Raw genomic sequence first — 24,347 nt, 5'->3', positions numbered from 1 at the left:
ATCAAGCAGCTCGCGGGTAGCATTTGCTCTCTTAAGGACTGCCACATTTGTCAGCATATCCGTCCATGGTATTTTCAGTATACGTCTGTGCAGCCACATTTCAAAGGCCTCCAAACGGTTAATGGTGGATATTTTAAATGTCCATACTTCGACACCATACAAGAGGACTGACCAGATGTAGCATTTTAATCATGCGCTTTCGAAGTTGAAGTTGCAAGTTATCATTACAGAAGAATGACCTCATTTTTAAAAATGTCGTGCGGGCTATCTCGATTCTATATTTTATCTCTTTATCTGGATCTAGTTGTTCAGTAATATGGCAACCAAGATATTTAAAACTGGGTACTCTTTGAATTATATGACCATCAACATATAACCGTGAATCTTGATGGGCCAAATGGCTAAATACCATGAATTTTGTTTTTGAACAGTTTATATTTAGGCCAAACTCTCTTCCCACTGTGTCAATGGCATTTAAATGGTGTTGTAATCCATTTATATCATCACTTAAAATAACTGTATCGTCTGCATATCTGATTGTATTTATCAGAATTCCATTAACTTTCACACCCCATTCCAAATTATGCAGCGCTTCCTTAAATATTCTATCTGACTATAAATTGAATAACAGTGGGGGCAGTATACAACCCTGTCTGACACCTCTTTGTATTTTGCATATACAATATAAATCAATAAATGAATGTTTGTATGTATGTATGTATGTACCTTATAGATTCGCAAACTATGCATTCCATCATATGATGACCTTAATCAAATTTGTACATGATCCCGAGAAGGTTTCTGGGTTGGTACGACCAACCTAAGTGAAAAGGGGCCTTGCCCCCATGTTTTATTTTTTTGGACAAACTTTTCTTTTCTAATTTTATATGATGTAGAACTAAAATATATATTTAACCCTAAATTTCCAGTTTTCTATCACCAACCGTTATTTTTTAATAGCCATCTAAAAGTTGCCTCTTCTATATAAATAAAAATTAATGTTTGTATATAAGTATGTATGTATGTATCTTATAGACTCGCAAACTATGCATTTCATCATATGGTGACCTTAGCAAATTTGTCGTTATCGTGGGGGATAGCGGCGGGACGCGCGCCGGAGATTTGTCGTGGATCGATGAAATTGACGAATTAAAATTAAATAAAGTGTGCGATATTGTAAGATTTGTGAAACGTTAAAGACGGCTATAGCTGGGATATACCTAGAGACAAGGAGATACAAAGACAACAACGAAAATATTACAATAGCAGCTGACGAAATAAAAAGAAGGTCCAGAACGAGACGGTTGTTTGACGTAGAAGATGACTTGAAAACTATGAATATAATACAATGGATAAGAAGTACGTAGGGAAGGTCTAAATGGAAGGGCATAGCCATAGACAAGCAAAGACACATCCATGGTTATGATATCAAAAGAAGAAGAATAAGTAAAAATACATACAACACTTAATTTTCTCCCTTTTATCACCTACCCCTCTTTTTTAATAGCCATATTAGTAATTTAATAAATTTTAACCATGTTCGATAAATTGACCAATTATGACTAGATCAGTAATCCCCGCAAGGTGTCTACCGGTGTCACTTCTTATTCGGTAAACAACAATATATAAATATAATATATTTGTTTATGTATACATCGAGCGTAGTAGTGCCGTTTTTAATTGCAAGTTTTTTGGGAGTTTGCTGAATAAACTTTGAATGTCCATGTTTTGGGCAAGGAAAATGAATCGTGCATTGAAAAACCGCCATCATTTTATATTTACGCAAGGCAAAAAAATATTGCTTGTCAGAATGAATTAAACTGATACTTTTATATTGGGTATTACTTAATGTTTTTTAAGTATTTGTTTGATTTTCTGTTTGATTTTCTTTCTTCAGAATTTTTATTCATTGAATTTTGACACATTATTGATTTATTTCTAAGGCGGTACGAAGTTCGCCGAGTCAGCTAGTTCTTAATAATTTTTTCTATAAAATTAAAATTTTTTATTCATGAATAACTGTTATAAAACGTGAGTTTTTTCAATGAAAAATGCATAGTTTCAATCGCTAATAATTTGGAAACTATGAAATTTGCAAACAATTTTTATAGAATGAAATTTATTCAGAAATGGCCAGTCTATCGACTGCCATACTTATTTTCGTTGAAAAATTTTTTATCCCCTAGATGGGGTTGTTTTCACTCCCAGGGTAAAAACTCCGTTCGCCATGGGATAGAAGAAGATGGTCAACCTAACTAAATCCAAATTTTAATTAAAATCGGTGTTGATTCTCAAAATTCCACGGTATTGATTGAGATTAGTTTTTTACCACTGGCGACTGGTCTATAACCAGGGCGAGCATACAGCCTGGACTAAAACCGAATTCAGATTGGTCGAATTTATCCTACGCTTAAAGCTCGGCAAATCCTTTATTAAAGCTAAATTCTATTTCAGATACGTCCAACAAACGGCAAATTCCCCTGTAGACATGAGGGTCGGCATCCATACGGGGGCCGTATTGGCAGGAGTGCTTGGGCAGAGACAGTGGCAATTCGACGTTTACTCTAAGGACGTGGAATTGGCAAATAAAATGGAAAGTAGCGGATTAGCAGGGTAAGTGCTCAATAATCGTTAACGAAAATTGATTATAAATGGATTAATGAATGTAATACTGAAAATTGCCTTCAATGTTAATTAGCATATTTGTACAATAATAATAATTAAGGCATGTATATATTCGAAGTTATTAAAATAATTTCAGAGATTTAGGACGGTATTATGCGTTAATATGTGTGACTCTAATAAATTAGGAGAAATAAATAAATGTTGTTCTTCACATTACATTTCGAACGTTTGTACTAATAGTAGTGGCATTTTCTGGCCGCTGATCACAGTTTAAAGAAGAAAAAGAAGAAGAATAAGAAAATATTAGGCTTATTGACGCCTCTTCATCACACGCGTTTTCGAAATAATTTTATAATAAATTTTAAAAAGTATTTAAAATAGCCAAAAAGGTCATCAAAGAGTGATTGTTTATCCCGAAAGCGGCGGAAATATGAAGAGTTGCAACAGAAATTGATAAAATTGAGAGACGAAATTGATGAAAAGGACCCAGGTATTTATATGATATTTTCTTTTAATTCCTATGGTAGATAAATTAAATTAAGTGTGAATATATAGAGCTATGGCGGAGAAGAACACCTTCGGTACGGTATGGATGGCGGACGTGGCAACCCCTTGATTTTAGGGTTTGTATGGAATCAAAACAGAGCAGCGTCTGACTCAGAATGAGCGGCTGACAACAGCGTCTGACCCAGAATGGGCGGCTGAATGAAAACTCGCCAACCCGCCTGACAAGCGTGGCGTTTTAATGTCAAAAAACCCTCTTCAAAGAAAAACATGTCGAATCACAAAACAAACGGAATATTACCCCAGGTGGGTAGAGATAACAACTCACAGTCCCACACCGACAAACCGGTCCGCCTCAAGGATTCTGGGGGAGGCAAACATTCGACTAAACTAAACGTAGGTACATATAACATCAGATCCATGAATGAAGACACTAAACTCCACGAATTAGAAGAAGAACTAACTCATATACAATGGGATGTCATCGGCACAGTATATAGAGGTTTCACAGTAAAATCACTCTTCTGTCGGCGCTTTGATCTCAGGAAGTAATACCGGCAGTACGCAATTGGTAATTCACCAGTGGTGGATGCGGGTTTTACCTGTTAAAAGCCGTACGTTTCTATGCGAATAGCAATGCGAGAGTGGGGCGAAAGCCACTGCCAACATTGCGCGGTCGCCATGCGCGTCTACAGATTTTACTTCCAATTTTTCGGAGAGTGGTTCTACTGTCCCTCTTTATACTGTGTCATCGGTCTGTCAGAGATAAGAAGAAAAGGAGAACAAAAAATACTATTAAACTCGGGAAACATGCTGTACTACAAAGGTAATGAAGATAACACCAACAACGGAGTTGGTTTTATAATAAACAAGAGAATCGTTAGATACATACAATCCACCAAGGGTATATCAGACAGAGTAGCCTACATTATGCTTAAATTAAAAAGAACGTCGTTGAAAATTATACAGGTATACGCACCAACAAGCACATATAAAGATGAAGATATTGAAAACTTCTACGAAGAAATAACACTCGCTGTGGAAGAAAAGAAAACTAAATTGACGCTAATAATTGGAGACTTCAATGCCAAATTAGGGGTAAGAATAGACGAAGACGAACACAGAATAGGACAATATGGATACGGCGAAAGAAATAATAGAGGACATACATTAGGGTGGAACGAAAAAAATGTTTTTATAATTTTTAAGTGTAATAGTGATAGAAAGTTGCGTATAGCCATTGTTAAGCCACAAATAAAATATTTTTCAAAACAAAATATTTTTAGAGGTGCCGCAAAAGGGTTGAAAATTAGAATTTTTAGTTAAATTTTGCGAATTTTGATGATTTTATTTTGGTCAAAAATAGCTATTGTAATGTCCTAATTCCTATTTTAAATGAGAAATACACACTCTAAAACTACTCTTTAAAAATAATTTTAGTTTTAACTTACAATAATCCAATATTTATTTTTACTAAAACTGACAAAGTTTGAACTAGAATTCCACATTTAAAGAAATATTTAGTAGTCAATATTTATTTCATTTTTTAATATAATTTAACATTCTTAGTAGCAGATGAAAGCCAAGATGTGAGAAAAATGTGTATTGATAGAGTTGACAAGATAGTTTCAAAGGTTCTGACAACGAGGGAGGAAAGGAGGCAAAAACTAGTACAGCAGCATTTGAATTAGAGACAATCAGTAGCTGATGGTAACACAGCTGTGAATATTACATTACTGATGATCACGATCAAAGTTACCTGCAAGAATTTATTTATAAGTCCAAAAAGCCCTCAAGTTCTTTAAATATAACTAAACAAATGTGAGTAGAACTGCCAACAGTAGCTTCTATCTGTGACAGGACTGGGTCTCAGACAGAATAGCAGCAGCAATCACCAGTGCTGTACAAGATGTTGGCATTATTATGAAAGATAATAAAAGTAAGGTAATTACACAGGAAACCAGGGATCAGAATTAATGCCAGAAGTAACACCACATGAAGTTAAAAAGGCACTTTCAGAAATGAAAAATAATAAATCCCCTGGCGATGACGGAATAGTAATCGAAGCAATCAAACAAGGTGGAAATAAAATTATCCAGGCTTTGGCCAAACTTTTCACCCAATGCATTTACCAAGGAAAAACTCCTTCTCAATGGAACAATGCAGTCATTGTTTTATTACACAAAAAGGGTGACATAACAGATCTGAAAAACTACCATCCTATCAGTTTGCTATCACACATATATAAACTTTTCACAAAAATTATCAAAAAAAGACTGGAGGCTAAGTTAGACTTCTATCAACCTAGAGAACAAGCTGGATTTAGATCTGGATATAGCACTAACGACCACTTACTGGTAATAAAAAATCTAATAGAGAAGTCTGCGGAATACAACAAACCATTGGCACTGATATTCGTGGACTACGAGAAAGCATTTGATACCATAAGCCAGCAGAAAATGTTAAAAGCATTGACAGGATGCCGAATAGACCATCGCTACATTAACATGATCAAATATATCTACCAAACGGCAACGGCTAGCGTAAGACTGTCTGAACAACAAACAAATACATTCTGTATACAGCGAGGAGTACGGCAGGGAGACACCATCTCACCAAAGCTGTTCACAACCCTTTTAGAACACACATTTAAGAAGGCAGATCTAAACGAATATGGTATCAATATAAATGGAGAGAAGCTCAGTCATTTGAGATTCGCAGATGACATTGTCCTTATAGCCGATCGTATGGATGATGCAATAATAATGTTGAACAAATTATATTACGCTTCCTTAGAGGTCGGACTAAAGATTAATATCAACAAGACGCAAATAATGACTAATCTGGTGCTAAATCGTAATATTGTTGTTGATGGAATGGATATTGAGCAGACTGCATCTTATAAGTACTTAGGACATGAAATTCGGTTGGGACGAGATAACCAGACGTGCGAACTCCCACGTCGCATAGGATTAGCCTGGGCAGCGTTTGGTAAACTTAACTATGTATTTAAATCGGACTTGCCCATATGCCTCAAAAGGAAAATCTTTGACCAATGTGTGTTGCCTGTACTCACTTATGGAGCCGAAACATTAACACTAACAAAAAAGGTAGTGAACAAGATTCGCGTAACTCAGAGGGCTATGGAGCGCCAGATGTTGGGTGTCTCCCTGAGAGACCGAATCCCAAACGAAGAAATACGCCGTAGAACAAAAACAACAGACGCTGTCGAAAAAATCGCGTCGCTTAAGTGGAATTGGGCAGGACACGTCGCCAGATTGCCAGACAACCGATGGACAAAACGTATTGTCGAGTGGAGGCCGCGAGAAGAAGCACTACGGAGCAGAGGACGCCCACTAACCAGATGGGCCGATGATTTGAAACATGTTGTCGGTAACTGGATGCAAGCCGCACAAAATAGAGATGAATGGACAGAGCTGAGGGAGACCTATGTCCAGCAGTGGACGCGTACGGGTTGATGATGATGAATTACACAGGATGAAAATACATCGAGCATGGTTGAAAAATCGTTCAAATGCCACAGAAATTAGCTTCACTCAAAAAAAGAAAAGACAAAACAATTAATCAAGAAAAACGAGGGCACAAATTTTACTAAAAGACTTATACTATAAGAGCACATTTCAATAGTAGAGGAACCTGGATCAACCTTCCTGTGGCATATAACTTCTGCTTCCGGAACAGGTGAAGCTATAAAAGAAAGCATAGTAGAGCATTTTCAAGGAGGCAATCCTTTGAATATTTCCAATATAACAGCTATCGGATGTGATGGAACTACCACTATCACCGGTGTTAACAATGGTGTAATTGCTTTAAAAGAAAAAAACCTAAATAAGCCGCTGCAGTGGCTGATTTGTTTGTTCCATGCCAATGAATTGTCTTTCCGTCATTTGTCATGGAAAAACTAAAAACCCTAATGAATTTGAAGATGTTTTAAGCAAAGAACTTGAAATCTGTAACCAGCTTCCTATGGTTAATTTCGCTCCCATACAAAACAACCTCCCTATTCTAGAGATTAAAGATGATCTAAGCACAGATCGACAATATTTACTTGATATGTGCAAAACAATCCCCAGTAGTGTATGTCCTTCTGATCTTTCATTAAAAACCCCTGGGAAATTAGCTCATTCACGATTGCTTACGTTGGCCAATCACATTCTTCGGTTATGTGTTGCAACAGAGAATCCTTCAGATAATCTGAAAACTTTAACTATGAATGTGATGAAGGTGTATGCCCCAGTCTTGTCTCATATCAAACTAAAACCATCTTGTGTAAATGGATCAAAATTTATATGGGGACTCATAAAATTTTCACGTTATCTTTGTGAGGAACATCTCCAAATAACTGATCCAGTAATTCAAAGGAATGATTACTTCTCTCACCCAAAAAATATGCTTCTCTCCATGTTATGTGACAAGAGAAAACACATAAGAGAGAAAACACATAAGAGAGAAAACACATATGTCGTCTACGACGACTTTTGAAGGCAAGATCGGAACTCATAAATTGTGTAAGGAACTTTGTTGTCCCAAAGCTTAACTTTAATGCCAATGACTACATTGATGTAATTAACTGGACGGAAGAAGTAATTACTGAACCTCATATGATAAAACATATAACTGACGAGGACTTAAAGTATATAAGTGAAGCAAGATACCCTAGTTGTTGCAGTGTGTGGATTTTCAGTGTTTTCCCTGTCATACAAAGGCAGTGGAAAGAGTCACAAAGCTCGTGACTGAGTCATCTCTTAGTGTCTGTGGTCTAGAAGCAAGAAATGGCTTTGCTAGGCAAATATTGCTTCCCACAAGATTATTCTTAAGTTTGAAATAAATAACAATGTTTTGAGTATCAAGCGGAATATTGTAACTAAAGAAATCTTATAGCAATGTGTACATATAGCAATGATAGCAATGTTAACTGTTATTATAAACAATATTTGACTAAGAAATGTTAGCTATGGCACCAAGTTAAATATATAAAATATTTGAAAATGTCTGTATTTTTTTGTTAAAAACCTATATTTTCAATGCTCTTGCGGCACCTCAAGATGTAAACCTAGAACAACAATATTTTGTAGTTTTATTGTAGACATGAAAAGGCAACTTTCGAGTGCTATTAGAAAGTTCTTTGAAACAAAAATTTTTATTTCCTATCCTTTCGTTCCACCCTAACATATATTAATGAACTACTTGGAGGAAAGACAACTTTTTGCTATGAACTCGTTTTTTAACAAAAAACCGCAAAGAAAATGGACATGGATAAGTCCCAACGGCAATACTAAAAACGAAATAGATTACATCCTTACAACAGAAAAAGCCATCATCAAAGATGTTACAGTGCTGAATCGTTTCTCAACCGGTAGTGATCATAGACTTGTCAGAGCCAAACTCAGCATTAATAGCCAATTCGAAACAAAAAAGAAAATGGAAAATAGAACGAAACTAGATATGGGAAAACTTAAGAAAGCAAAAGAGGAATATAAACAAAAAATAAGGGAAAGTATACCGGCCACTAGAGATTTGGAAAACAAAAATATCGATGAAATAAATCAGCTATTAACCGATACATTAGCAAAGGCGGGAAAAGAGGTAGCACAAACAAGAATAAAAAAGGAAAACTATATATCCCAGGAAACAAAAAACCTCATGAGCAAAAGAAAAACATTTATAGAACAAGATAAGAGAAACACAGTAGATTACAAAGAGGTAAACAAAGCTATCAGAAGGAACATCAAGGAAAGTCAAAGGATAGTACAGGAAGAAAAAAAATAGAAAAAACCATTGAACAAAATAAAAATATGAAGTGCTTAAAACCACAGCTTGTAAGCATACAGATTAATAGTATAAAGAACAAAGAAGGCATAGAGACCAATAATATAGAAGAAATTATACAAATAACACAAGAATATTATAAAAACCTCTACAATACAAAACAGAAACCTACACAAGAAATCCTTAAGCAATTACAAATAAAAATAAAAAATGTCAATTCCGACTTACAACCAGAAATCAGTAAGAATGAGATAAAAAGAGCACTCAAGGAGATGAAGAATAATAAATCGCCAGGAAAAGACGGGATAACTGTAGAAATGCTAAAAAATGGTGGGAAAACAACTAGAGAAGTTTTGTACACACTTATGAATAAAATATTAATGACAAAACAAATACCCAACACTTGGAACGAAGCAGTAACATTGTTACTATTTAAGAAAGGAGATAAAAAGGATCTAAAGAATTACAGACCCATAACTTTACTAAATGTGATGTACAAACTATTAACCAAGATATTAACAAACAGATTAACAACTAAATTAGATGGATACCAGGCAAGAGAACAAGCCAGATTTAGGAAAAGCTTCAGTACAAGTGACCACCTTTTAACGATGAAGATATTAATCGAAAAAGCTAACGAATATCATATCCCGCTATACATGGCATTTATTGACTTCGAAAAAGCATTTGATAGTGTGGAACACTGGGCAGTAAAGAATTCCCTACAAAACAGCAGAATAGACTACAGATATACCGACTTAATTACAAATATATATGATAAGGCAACAACAACTATCAAGCTAATGAAACAAACGGAGCCTATTAAAATAAACCGAGGAGTAAGACAAGGAGATACCATCTCGCCCAAGCTATTCAACCAAGCGCTAGAAGATGTGTTCAAACAACTGCACTGGGATGGTTTGGGTATAAACATAAACGGGCAATATCTGAATCACTTACGATATGCTGATGATATTGTATTAATAGCAGAGAGAAGTGAAGAATTACAAAGAATGATGGAAGAACTAGATAGAGAATCGACAAAGATAGGACTGAAGATGAATTACAGTAAAACAAAAATCATGACCAATCAACAAGAAGAACTAGTAATTACAGTGGCACCAACAAGAATAGAACAAGTAAAAGAATATATATATCTAGGACAAATCACTAGATTAAATAAAGAAAATCAGACCGAAGAAATAAAGAGAAGAATAAGGTTGGCCTGGGCATCATTCGGAAAACTGTCTTATATTATAAAGAACAGAAAATACCCGCAATACCTAAAAACAAAAGTCTTCAATCAATGTATACTCCCTGTTTTAATATATGGCTCTCAGACATGGACGTTTACAAAAGAGAATATGGAAAAAATAGCAAAGACAGAAAGAGCCATGGAAAGACAAATGCTGAACATTAAATTATCAGACAGGAAAAGAAACGAATGGATCCGTAACAAAACAAAAGTGAAAGACGTCTCTACCCAAGTAGCAAAGCTTAAATGGAAGTTCGCCGGACACACCCTACGGCAGAAGGATGAAAGATGGACTAAGATGGTAATACATTGGAGACCATGGAACCACAAACGAAAAAGGGAAAGGCCACAGAGGCGATGGTCAGATGACTTGAAGAAACACACTGGGTCAAAATTGATGCAAATTGCCCAAGATAGAGAGGCATGGAAGAAGGAAGAGGAGGCCTATATGCAAGGATGGATGTTTAGGGCTGATTAGATAGATAGATATAGAGCTATATTTTTTACCTATTTACAAAGTGAAAATTTTAATCAAATTCAAACGTGGAGTCTTTTTTTTGTTGTTATCAATATATTTTTCTGTTGTCATAGTACCTGTTTTTTCGCCACCTTCCTGTTCGAATATAAAACAGGCGCTATGTTGCTGGGCTGCACTGGTTTTCCTATTAATGTTTATTTAGTAGAAAATATGTTAACATACATGACATGTAAAAACGTCACATTTTGCAAACAAAAATTATATTGTTTGTCTCAATAAGGGTGCCTTAAGGTAGCCCAAAGTAATACAGACTAAATAATTAAGGATATGACAATAAATCAGAGGGTACTTTTTAGTAGCCCATAAAATCTGTATGAATATTTGACCTGCGCTTCTATTTCTCAGAGGTACTTTATAGCAGCCCAGAAATTTAAAATAGAATAGAGAATATTTATTTAAATATTTTTTTGTACGTTTTACCTTGATTTCACATTTCAAGCATAGCAAGTTTACTTACACTAAATTTTTGTTTGGTTTTGTCAATATATTAAAAAATTTTATTCAGTGAATTTTAGATGAGGAGAAGCAAACTGAAGGTCAAAATAATATTACAGAAACCATTGTGGAGGTGCATAGCCCTCCAGCTTCACTAAATAATACAGAAAATGAGATCCAATGCAATTTGAGCATAATTGAAGATTTGGGGGCAAGTGAAGAGCTACAACAATCAGTACCTATTGAGGAGTCGTAACAACACACAGAAGATTTTTTCATTGGAGAGATGCCTACAAAAAAAGAATCTTTCTCTAAATATTTAAAAGAGATTAATTGGGGAAGACTCATTAAAAACTAACCTTAATGCTTTTGAAATGTTGCCAGATGCGGTGGTGCCCAAAATACCGACAGCCAAAATCCCGACATGCAACAATTCTCGCATAAGCAAAAATCCCGACCACTACATTTTAAATATTTATTGTTTCCTTTTCAAATGCAATACCAAAATCATATGATACAGATAAAATATTGAAATTGAAAAATTAATTACTTACTAATAGGTATGGGTACTAATTATTATGTATTTTAAAAGAAAAAATCATTAAATACTTCATTTTATAATATAAAAGCTATAATTACCAAAATGGAAGGTTGTAAGTGACATGATAATATCTATTATATGAAAGTAAACTTGAATTCAGGATTTGATTATACAGGGTGTCCCGAAAAGAATGGTCATAAATTATACCACACATTCTGGGGTCAAAAATAGTTCGATTGAACCTAACTTACCTTAGTACAAATGTGCTCACAAAAAAAGTTACAGCCCTTTGAAATTACAAAATGAAAATCGATTTTTTTCAATATATCGAAAACTATTAGAGATTTTTTATTGAAAATGGACATGTATAATTCTTATGTCAGGAACATCTTAAAACAAAATTATAGTGAAATTTGTCCACCCCATAAAAAATTTATGGGGATTTTGTTCCCTTAAACCCCCCAAACTTTTGTGTACGTTCCAATTAATTCATTATTGTGGTACCATTAGTTAAACACAACGTTTTTAAAACTTTTTTGCCTCTTAGTATTTTTTTGATAAGCCAGTTTGTATTGAGATGCGGCTTCTTTTTCAATATATTTACGTAAAAATTTTATGGGGGTTTTGTTCCTTTAAACCCCCTAATGTTTGTGTACGTTCCAATTAAACTATTATTGTGGTACCATTAGTTAAACACAGTGTTTTTAAAACTTTTGTCTCTTAGTCTTTTGTTTATAAGTCACCTTTTATCGAGATGTAGCTTCTTTTTCAAAATATACCTAAAAATGTAAATTATAAATAAATTTTCAGATTATTAACAGGTCTCTATAACCGTACTTAACCATATACAAATATGTGGTGGATTCGACAAATATTCAAAATATCTCTAATAAACACTGGCTTATCGAAAAAGTACTAAGAGGCAAAAAAGTTTTAAAAATAATGTGTTTAACTAATAGTGCCACAATAATAATTTAATTGGAACGTACACAAAAGTTTGGGGGGGTTTTAAGAGAACAAAACCCCCATAAAATTTGTATGGGGTGCACAAATTTGACTTTATTTTTTTTTAAGATATTGCTGTCGTAAAAATGCCACATGTCAATTTTCAATAAAAAATCTCTGAGAGTTTTCGATAAATGAAAAAAAATCGATTTTCATCTTGTAACTTCAAAGGGCTGTAACTTTTTTTGTGTGCACTATTGTATATAGGTAAGTGAGGTTCAATCAACCTATTTTTGACCCCAGAATCTGTGGTATAATTTATGACCAATCTTTTCGGGACACCCTGTATATACAGTCGGAAAAATGAAAGAACACCCATAAACGATTACATCAATCACATATTATTCAGATTATTCACAGCAAATACAAAATGGGTATGGGTATTCTTTCAGGTTCTATTACTGTTCCTTTTTATTTTTACTTATATATACTTCTCATGATCTTCGTACGTAAAAAAAATAAGAGTTATCTTTACATAATTTAATTTCTTTGGTTTTAAACCAACTTATTGTCTCGTTTGCCCTACTTTTTTTTTCAACAAGACCCCACTTCTTGATCTTTACGACCTGCCTGTCCGAACCATAAATGAAAAGTAGATTTCTTACTTACCTGCGCAACTTTCGCAATTATATACGCATAACTGTCGTTTGTAAAATATCCTCTTGGAAGATATGCGAGGTTAGCGAAGCGTTTTTCGTCTTTTATTGCCTTGGTTAAATCAAGTTTCATTTGTATTCTTCGAAATTCAATTGTTCCAAAAGAAGTTCATGTTTTCTAACAATATCCTATTTTTCATACTCTTTATTTTTATTTCAAAGGCATAAAGACATTTTTATTGCAGGTGCCTTTTTTTGTCTTTGTTGTGCAACAAGGAACCAAAGTTACTTGGTTCGGATTTGAAAACCCGTACAACCGAATTTATTAATCTCCAATATGGTTCTATCGTCCAGTAGATGGCTATGATGTATCGGAACTTTTGGTTCGTTATTGCATGACGTGAATAGCATTAATTTACAGTCTGTACGAACCAATAATGGTTGCTAATAGGGTTACATTTCTTAGAGGGATAAATTTTATTTTTTTAGTGTGTAGGGTGGTTCAGTAGAAGCTTAAGTTCAAGTTTTTGGGGTCGCCGCCCTTGTCCCCCGGCCGCCATTTTGGAAAAAGGGGTGCAAAGGACTTTCGCGCTGTATCTCCTAAACTAGCAACCATACAGAAAATTTAATTAAACATAAAATATAGCAAATTAAATTTTCTACAATTTTACGTGTATTACTTTTTATCGTCAAGTGACCAACAAAAAAGTTATAAAAAAAAAATAAGAGAAAATTTTGTAAGATGTTTCCTTTTGGAGGTTATAACGTTTACGTTCATTTTACAATAAAATAACATCATAGCGATCTCATGGAGGATTTTTCGACGAACAATTTCCACTATAAAGTTGTTTAATTTTATTTATGTATCTAGGATTTACAACGCTCCAAACTTGACCAGATTCTCGAATTCTCATAGGAATACAATAAAAACAAAACCTTAAGCTTATTTTTCTATCTATATATTAATTTATTATGATTTTAACATTGTTATGCTGTTATTAAGCTATTTTTAACCCTTTCCTGGCCACCTATGAGGTAGAGTCTGGAGGCCCGTTTTTTGTTTGGTATCCCCAATAGGCCTAATCCACGGACAATTTCTAGACAAAATAGTATTATTTATTATTATATGTTCAAAAAGATCTATCATAGATATTATTTTTTCATTTTTTTTCGATGGTCCAGGCTGCGAGTTAAAATCTGAATCAGTATCCGAGGTGAATTTTTGTGGTATAATGAGAGTTAGAGTTGGCGTCATTGTCGGTAGTTCATCTACCAATTCATTTTCTTCAATAATTAATGCTGATATGTCCACAATGTTGCTGCAACTTTCACCACCACAATAGAGGCACACTGCTGAACATTTGAGGTCTGCTTTTCGGCAACCACATTCACTTCCAGTTTCCATTGCATCTGCTAAAGATGAATTTCATAAGCTCGGGGTATTGGAGGCTTGGAAGTTTGGATTTGTATCTAAAATTTTCCATGCTTACTCCAGCCTCAATTTTCTAAATCACAATGTTTACCGAGCCATGACTGAATCTGGTGAAATCTGGTGATGACCGAGGTACACTCGGAGTCTGTGGAAACGGGCTGGATCTTGTGTTGAAGGAAGTGAGAAGAGATTAAATGCATTTTTGTCACTGCTTTAGCGAATCGTTTGTATCTCAGGGTTTCCAGAGGATCGTCTTTATTTCCGCCATATAAAGAGTCGAAAAACGTTCGCCGACAACAGTAAGTAAAGATGGCTCGACTTTCCCACTGACCAATAATTTTCCCTAGAGGTTTCTTACAAATAAAATAACCACCACTCATAATGCGCTCCTACAAAAATCACAAAATGATTATCTAACCACAAAAATATAAATTTTACCCACAAGACTCTGAATAGTATTATCTATAATATATAAAATACTTTTCACAATTTTTAATACGACTGCACGTGGCCAAATAGGTAGCACAACTGTAAGAATAAGTTAAGTAGACGGGACCGACTGCTGTGCCACCTAGGATAAATTATAATAATAAAAGTAATAGCAGGCAGATATTCAGTCCGGTACGGAAGAAAAATAACGAAACTGCAAATTTTGTCAATTCCTGTTTATTGCGCAATTAACTTCTAAAATACTATGTAAAGATGATACAAAAACCGATTTGTAAAAATGTGCTGGGCCACTATAGGGTAGTTGCGTCGTTACTGAAATACGCGCTATGTTAGACCTTGTTTCAGATGCATAATGACGCAACTGTAGATAGGGTTGAAAAAGGTTGCGATTAAATTAAGATAATGAAATTCGAACCAATATCGATGAAAATAAAAGCCATCGTTATAAAAAAAAAAAACAAACGCCATACCGATGCTCCTGAACGATTACTCTTCATTTAATCCTTATGCTAAATATTTAAAAATCGTTTTGCTCTTCTGAAGAATTTTGCATTTTGCGGTTGCGTCACTCTTATTCTGGACCGACGAATTTGTCCTCAAACAACTTGGGCCTTTTCTATATATGCTTAGGGTTCAAACTTTTATAGTGGGGAGAAAGGTCAAAAATAGATTAATAATAGCATAGGAATGTTAAAATTATAATAAACTGTATGAATAAATAGTTGTTTATGATATAAATGTTAAAAGTACACGTTTAAGTCACGCATGTGAAAGTTTGCAAAATGAGCGATAGCGAGTTCTGCAATTCACATGAGTGTCTTAAGAATGTACTTTTTAACACGCATATCATACAATATTTTTTCTACAAACGTAATTACAGGACAATACCTACAAAAACTTTTACTTGAACTTGACTGACATTCCATTTTTATATATATATATTTTTTTACATTACATCAAAATTGTCTATACGGTTAATACGAACTGCAGTGCCTTAAAAATATTTTAAAGCACTAGTGCCTTAACGTAGCATTTTTAACGCTCGTATAGAGTGCTAAAAATTGCATTTTTAACAAGGTTGTAGAAAAAAAATATTAAAATAGAAAAGTAAGCCTAACGTTTTGTTTTTATTGTATCCCTATGAGCATTCGAGAATCTGGTCAAGTTTGGAGCGCTGTAAAACCTAGATAAATAAATAGAATTAAACAACTTTATAGTGAAGATTTTCGCTGAAAAACCCTCTACGAAATTGCTATAATATTATTTTATTGTAAAATGAACTGAAAAAAAGTTATAACGTCCAAAAAAAACATGTAAAAAATTTTTAGTTATTTTTGTTTATAACTTTTTTGTTGGTCACTTGACGATAAAAACTGATAAAAACAAAATTGTAGAAAATTTAATTTATTACATTTTATTTTTGATTATATTTTCCGTAGGGTTGGTAGTTTACGAGATATAGCGCTAAACCCCTTTGCACCTCTTTTCCAAGATGGCGGCCGAGGGACAAGCGTGGCGACTCCAAAAACTTGAACTGAAGCTTTTGCTGATCCTCCCTACACATTAAAAAAATAAAATTGACTCCTCTAACAAATGCAAGGTATGGCCTAAAAAATGTATCATTTCAGTGGACTATAACTCCATTTTCGAAAAAATGTTAGTTGGTTCCTTGTTGCATAACGGGGTCCAATTGTGGTAGGTTAGCACAGTCAGAATAATAGAATGAGACTAACCGTTTTATATAATGCGTACTTTATTTTCTCGCACTAACGTTACAATTTCTTCAGCTCCGACCCGAAAGCGTGAAGCTATCTAACAGATAAAATAGAAAGCAGAGGATTAGCTGGATGGGGAAAAGTTAATGTGGTGGATGCGGTTAGACAATTGGGTCGTTTTTGCTGGAAATGGGCTCTCAGAAATGTGATATCCCTTTTACGGGGGATAGATTCCTAGCGGAATAACTGGTTTGAATTTAGTTTTCGTATATTTTAAGAAGTCAATATTTAGTTTTCTGATAGCTGGGTCCGTTTAATAAATTATTCGTCAAAAGGAGACTCATTAGCATCGTCAAAATCCGTGTCTTAAAATATTTGTATAGGGATTATAAGGATTTTCATGAATGTCAATAATTTCGTCAAACTATTACAAGCGCAATAATAAGTTTTAAACATAAATTCCTTTTCGTGATGATTTTCCTCCATTTTCCCCATCTCTTGCTTCTCTTCATTCTCTCACGCCAATTTCTGACAAGCACTGCTTTACTGCTTCCAACCATTTCTTCTGTGGACGTCCTTTCCTTTTTTCGCATTTCTCTCTCCTTCAGTATTGTTTTAGCATTTCGGGGCTCTGGCATTCGTATAATGTGACCAAGCCACCTATCTCTTTGGGCTCTAATTTTTGAAGTAATTATTGGTTTTTATACATCCTTATTATTTCTTTATTTGTTCGTCTTCTGAAAATATTCTCTGCCGTCTGTGTTCTTCCAAATATTTTTTTGAGCACCTTTATCTCCCAGTGCTATACTTTCTTTTATATTCTTATCTAATCTATCTAATTACCCTTCTTCGGTCCATTCTTGGACATAGGTCTTCCCAATCCTTTTCCCTTCTTCTCTGTCTGTCGCTGCAGTTATCCACCTAGAGCCCACGTGCTTCTTGACATTATCTGCCCATTTCATTTGTGGCCTTCCTCTGCTTCGTTTATATTCCCACGGTCTCCAATTTATGAGAATTTTGTTCCATCGATCTTCTTTTTGTCTTATAGTGTGTCCGGCAAATTACCATTTCAACTTTGCAACTTCTTGTCTAACATCCCTAACTTTGGTTTTTCCTCTTACCCACTAGTTTCTCTTTTTATCCATTAGTCTTATGTGCAACATTTGCATTTCCATTGCTCTTTGCGTTTTTATAATCTTGTGAATGTTTGCTTTCGTAAACGTCCACGTTTGGGAACCGTAAGTGAGAACTGGGTGTACGTATTGATTGTATACCTTGGCCTTAAGATGTTGTGGATATCTTTTGTTTTTAAGGATGTAGCTTAGTCCAAATGCCGCCCATACCTCTGCTGTTTGGTTTTCCCTGTTAAGTTCGATAATTTGACCCAGATATATATAATCTTGAACTTGATCTATTTCATCTTGTCCGATTCTCATTGTGATATCCGCATCTGCATTTGTTATGATTTTGGTCTTGTTTGAATTCATATTAAGGCCTATCTTTCCGGCTTCTATGTCCAGTTTCAGTTTTTATTCCTAGTAATACATAATCCACGTTTCGCTGACTTAGATTACTGTGGGTCTGATTACTACCTATCCCGTGGACTCGCAGTTTAGCCGATCTTGACACATTTTTTGCTTTTAGTGTTGACTTTAGTAATCCTTTCGCTCCGCTCCATCTTATTAATAGTTTGTCTATCTTTTTTGCTCTTTTCCGTGTTTGTTAAAGTTACTCCTACGTATTCAAATTCTGACACTTTTTCAAAACTATAGACAGCCCTTGCTCTCCTTTTGTTTTGTTAAATTTGCTATCGTTTGTTATATATATCCTCTCATTTCCATATATTGCGTTCTCGTTTGGTTTAATGTTCTTATCTTGTCGCCCGTATCTTGTCGCTTCTTCTTCAAATTATTATCTTCAAGAAACAAGAGAATAATTAATTTTGGATTTCAATTACTTGGTAGAAATTTTTTACCTATTTTTTATGTAGGCTTCTTTAATTACTATGTATGTTTTCTATTGCTTTTCTCGTTTCTTCTTCCTACAAATTCTCTTCTTCTAGCCACATAATTTTCGATCTTATTTTGGGTATTTTTTCTCCCTCTGCAGTTTTGTCTTGTTTCTTTTTGCCAAAACATTATATTATATTTCTACATTCTTCATCGAACACCTTTCCGTTGCTTCTGATAGGGCTGTCGGTATGGTCTGCTATTCTTCTTCTATTTCCTGCTTGACTGTCTTCTCTCTAGCCTTTTATTTATTTCTTCGTCTTTTTATTACCTGTTTAAGGTTTTGGAGTTGGTAATTTTTGTTTTAATTTTGCTATTACTAGTGTAAATTTTTTGCCCCTCTATAACTCTTGCAATCGACTATTATCTTATCCTGTTTGTATTTTATTAGGAATTGATCTATCTGATTTTTACTATTCCCTCGAGGGAAGTCCATGTTACCTTATGAATAATGTCTTTTTTTCAAAACTTATGCTAGTATGTTTATTTCGTTTTCTGTAGCAAATTCGATTAAATTTTTTCCATTTTTATTGGATTCCTTATGCTAACTTCGCCCCCTGTTATTCTTCTAGTCCAGTTTAGTAGAAGGTTAACGAAAGTGAATAGTAAGAAAAGTAAATGATAAGGGCAGATCGTGCAAAAAGGAAAAAACAATTTTATTTAAGATGGAAGGAGTATGTAGATATTTCTGACAATTTGGTCGTCATCATACGGCGTAGACAAGCTATAAAAGGAGATCATTAATTTAAATAAATATATTATACGGCTCCCCTTCACGATATATACCATTGTTTTACCACTATAGGATCCAAAACATGTAATAGCGTCCAAAACAAAAAAAAATATCTTCATCATCTGCCAACAATAGCAATTAAATCGTCCATTAATATTAAGTATTACTTCGTTTTTAATTGACAATATTATGAGGTTAAAAATGATTCAATAACTTTTTTTGGGGTATCGGCTGTAGGAGAATATACTTGAATGAATAATATTCTTGTGTGTGTTTTGTTGATGTGTATTAGAAGCATTCTTTCTGACAGAGTATCAAGTGATTGACATAGTTGGCAATCTCTCTCTGTATCTGTATCTCTATCTGTATGTCTCCATCTGATTTCGCTTATTACCAAAGATTGGTCGTTAGTCTGAATATGGATTTTTCCTGCTTTACACATTGTTTTAACTTTCTATGTACCAAGCTTTATCGGTTTTCTCAAAATCCTTAGAAATCGTAGAGTTTTGGTATATTTTGTTTAGTGAGCTGGGTTTCTAATGATCCAAGCAGGATTATAACTTTATTGCATGATGGATCATAGCATAATAAAGAATTGTAATGTGGTACACTCTTTATCTTCTGAGATTAATTTGATGTTATATTCGTCAGAAGAAATATACGTCACCATATTATTGATTAACCAATTAGTTTCTAGCGTTACAATTATGTAACAGCAAAGTGGTCCTGTCTAAATAGATCCTCTATTCCATACGTCGCAAATTTTCAGTTAAAAACAGGTTAGTTCTTGTCAGAAGGTGATCTTGTTTACATTGTTTTAAATGCGCGATTTTTTTAGAACTTTGTTTTGAATCTGTGCGTTGATAAAGTATAACAAAAACAAAATAGAGCTTCAAAAAATGGATTACGTTGATTAAGAATATAAGTATATAAATGTTATTTTGTATAAAAAATTTAATATTAGAAAACAAATAGTGTAAGACAATATAAATAAATATTTTTGGTGTAAAAAATTGGATATTTTTCAAAAAAAAAAGTTGTTAGGTTAGGAAATTGACTGTTACATATTTGTGGGTCTAGGAAAGTTGGTCGAGAACACTTCGTCGACAGAAAATTAGTCTACAACATTTGGTCGACAAACAGTTGGTCGAATCCACAATTCATCGAATGTACAATTCGTCGACGAACATTTGTTCGAATTGGTTTTTCGTCGACAAACTGTTATTTATCTTTAGGTGACTAACTGATTAATGGTGACTGATTAATGGTGACAAACGAAGGATTATTGGTTTTTATTTTGTTAACTGGAATATTATATTATACATATCTGAATTTATTTTTTTTGGGGGGGTTTTGTTAATTTTTTTCTAAATCCTTATTATTTTTAAATTTAATAAAACAATTGGCTTCAGTGGGAGAGTAGGCAGCAAATATAAACCGATATTTTAATTAGTGATGTTGTACCGTTCTTCTTTTTGGTGTCGGCGCACTTGCGAACGGAGCATTTCCAGACATGTCAAATTTGATCAAAGATCAAAAATCAACAATCATTCATTTATCACCATTATTCCCTTTGGGTCTTTGTCGACGAAAAATCCATTCGAGCAAATGTTCGTCGACGAATTGTACATTCGATAAATTGTGTATTCGACCAACTGTTTGTCGACCAAATGTCGACTAATTTTCCGTCGACGTAGTGTTCTCCACCAACTGTCCGACACCGCATATTTGTAACGTTGGGATGTAATATAAGCATATTCTCCAGTTATTCTGTAGCAATAAATCATGTTTTGTTTTCATTGTATGGTATTTTTAGTAACATTTTTTCGAAGTATTAGTATACAGTGTGTTTATAGAACTTAAGGAAATTTAAAAATGCAGTATGTGTCTACTAAGTTGTTTTATATCACAGGCCTTGCTGCAGTTCTTCAAAGAGACTTGACTGTTCAAGAAGCTATTGATAGAGCCTTTGGAGCATACGACGATAAATGACTTCATAGAGGAAGTTTATACAACGCAGCGCCACCGGATCCGGCTACTCTGATGGATGAGGATTCCAGAAATGACGATGAGGGCGAATATTTGGAAAATTTTAAGCACACGTCAGCCACTTGCCGATGCAGAAGTTAGAACTACTGATGGAATTATACTAGGAGAAGATATTCTTATTCAACAGTCAGAATCGATAGTATATAACATTTCTTTGACAAATGATATCGATATTACACCTGCTCATATGGCATATCCAAAAGTTTCTGCACCCCGGGATTGGGAATCGGGGGATTTCACATATAACTAGAAACAATTTCCTGAGTTAGATTATTCACCGTTTGAAAACAAATCAGTTGTTGATATATTTAAAATGTTCATAGATGATGAAATCATATTATTCCTGGTACAGAAAATAAACCAATATGCTTCTTTCAAGAGCCTACCCGACCCAGGACTCTCGCCAGAGGAAAATGAAATGATAGGAGGGAACACCTAGTGTATAAAATTCCAAACAACAAAAGAAATAGAAGATTTTGCAAAAGTTCAACCAGACGATGTGTAGAAAATGTAACATAGGTCTCTGTATTGATTTTAAATATATGTCTGGTAAAATTTTTAAATCCCTTTTATTTATTTTCTTTTTTTTTATATATTTTCTTTATTTTCAGTTTTTAAATAAATAGAACTGTTTACCATTATAATTTGTATTTTTTGCACCCGTTGTTAGTTCCTAGCGTTACATATATTATTATGTAACATCATATACTGAGTGATTTATAAATCCGAATGCGTAAATTCATTTATTTTTGTGCTTGCGAATAAAGGTGCTTCCAAAAAAATATTAGCATCACATTAAAAACTTCGAAAAAATAATTTGGGCACTAATGGGTTAAATAAACAATTATAAAATTATAATATTACAGTTTTTACCTGTTAAATATATATTTATCAGTCTTATTTTAATCAAAATTCTGCAAATATTTTAAAAAATTCAACATTCATGATCCCTTTTCCCTTTCAAGTTTGCACTCAGGCTCACAAGGCTTTAAATATTTCAGGAGAGTGCACATATCCGACGCCACGTTATCCTTCCTAAATGGGGAGTTTGAAGTGGAGCCGGGCTATGGAGAGAAAAGAGATGAATCATTAAGGACAGCAGGATTAAAAACGTACTTCATCGTTAAAGTGCTCATTCCAGTAAGTGAAAAACCGAAGTTATTATAATTATAAATAAATCAATAAGTTAGCTTGGGCTGATATTACACCAGCAATAACCTACAATAATAATATATTGTTGTGATCTTGATTATTGATATGAGATAATATTCTTATTTGTCATTTAATTTAATCAATGCATTAATAATAATTTAATTAATTAACCAGATCACATATCAATATGTTTTCAATCTCAGGGCGAATTATAAAATTAATTACTTACTTACGTGGCTTCTCAGTATTTCTCAATGGTTCCTAATCGGGATAGGAAAGAAAAGAGTAAAATAATACACACATATGGGTTACAATTATAATCAAAATATTGTTTATTTTATTTAAATGGCAATCACTGCTTAATATGTGCTAGATCTTATTATTCTTAAACATAACATTTACAAATGGGAATCTTATTTCCTTTTGGTTTCCAATTGAAAGTTTTAATTAACATTTAACTATTAGGATTTATTAGCAACAATTCTATTTAAATTTGATGAAGCTTTTCTGATATTATTGATTATGTTCTTCAATTTATAATGTGGTATTTAATACGAAAAACCCATACATTCATGTCCAAACAAATGAGACTGAACTTTTTCTGGTGAACTGAGAATGTCTTCACACAAGACCCGTTTCCTGCTATCCTTGGCTGCGATCAAAACCTCGTCCTGGCTTTCAGTAATGTTCTCCTTTGAAAACTAGCTCGTATAGCTCTCGTTCCTGCTTCTGTCGTGATGCTGTATTCTACCTTTTTCGAAACTGCAATCAGCTACCGGGACACTCTTGGCTCAAGGAGGTTCTTTTACTCTCAACCTGGCCTACCTCTCGTTCCACGATAGATACTCCACACTCACGGAACTACACCGGCTTTCTCACTCTCCGTACACTACCGTCTACTACTGGACTTCACTTCTCGACAGCCCAAAACATTGTGATCTCTCTTTTCAGTCATTCACCTACCTTCTAAATATCCCTTCCAGATTCACAAATCAACCTTCCACCACCAACTCTCATTCGCAGTATTCCTCAAAACCAATTTTTAATCTTTCTAAATATGCTTAATGGATTTCCAAAAAAAATAGTTAATTCCCATTCTAAAATTATTTTCTACTATTTACAAAATTTAATGACCTATTATCTACTTCAACTGAGTCTTATTTAGCATAAGCTAATGATCGAACCTTCCGCGAACAACGATAATGACCTATTATCTCTTTCAACTGAGTCTTATTTAGCATAGGCTAATGATCGAACCTTCCGCGAACAACGATAATGGTACGCGCCATTCACTTTGTTTATTCTAAGCGCATTGTCCCGAGTTTCGTTTAATCACTTCTTAAAATTAAATATAACAATTTGTTGTACACAGGTTGTTCTAAATTTATATGCCCGTGGTTGAGAAAATTGAAAATATTTTATATTAAATTGAATCCTTTTTATAATTATCAAAATTTAATTTTCATCAAATAGAAATATAACAATATATAAAAAAAGAATGTGTGTGTACCTTTTACG

The 24,347-nt window shown here is 34.0% G+C and overlaps 1 protein-coding gene across 1 annotated transcript in view; it reads left to right on the top strand.

The window, feature by feature from the left end:
- LOC114331837 (adenylate cyclase type 3) overlaps positions 1 to 24,347 on the top strand; it is a 682,543-nt gene that overhangs the window by 551,092 nt on the left and 107,104 nt on the right. Inside the window, exons 7-8 of the mRNA XM_028281519.2 lie at positions 2,455 to 2,613; positions 22,679 to 22,817. Coding sequence (XP_028137320.1) covers positions 2,455 to 2,613; positions 22,679 to 22,817 — 298 coding nt within the window. The remainder of the gene's footprint in view (positions 1 to 2,454; positions 2,614 to 22,678; positions 22,818 to 24,347) is intronic.

Source organism: Diabrotica virgifera, chromosome 4 (assembly GCF_917563875.1).
Source record: "Diabrotica virgifera virgifera chromosome 4, PGI_DIABVI_V3a".
NCBI lineage: Eukaryota > Metazoa > Arthropoda > Insecta > Coleoptera > Chrysomelidae > Diabrotica > Diabrotica virgifera.
The sequence above is the reverse complement of the archived record's forward strand: the minus strand, read 5'-3'. Positions and strand labels throughout refer to the sequence as shown.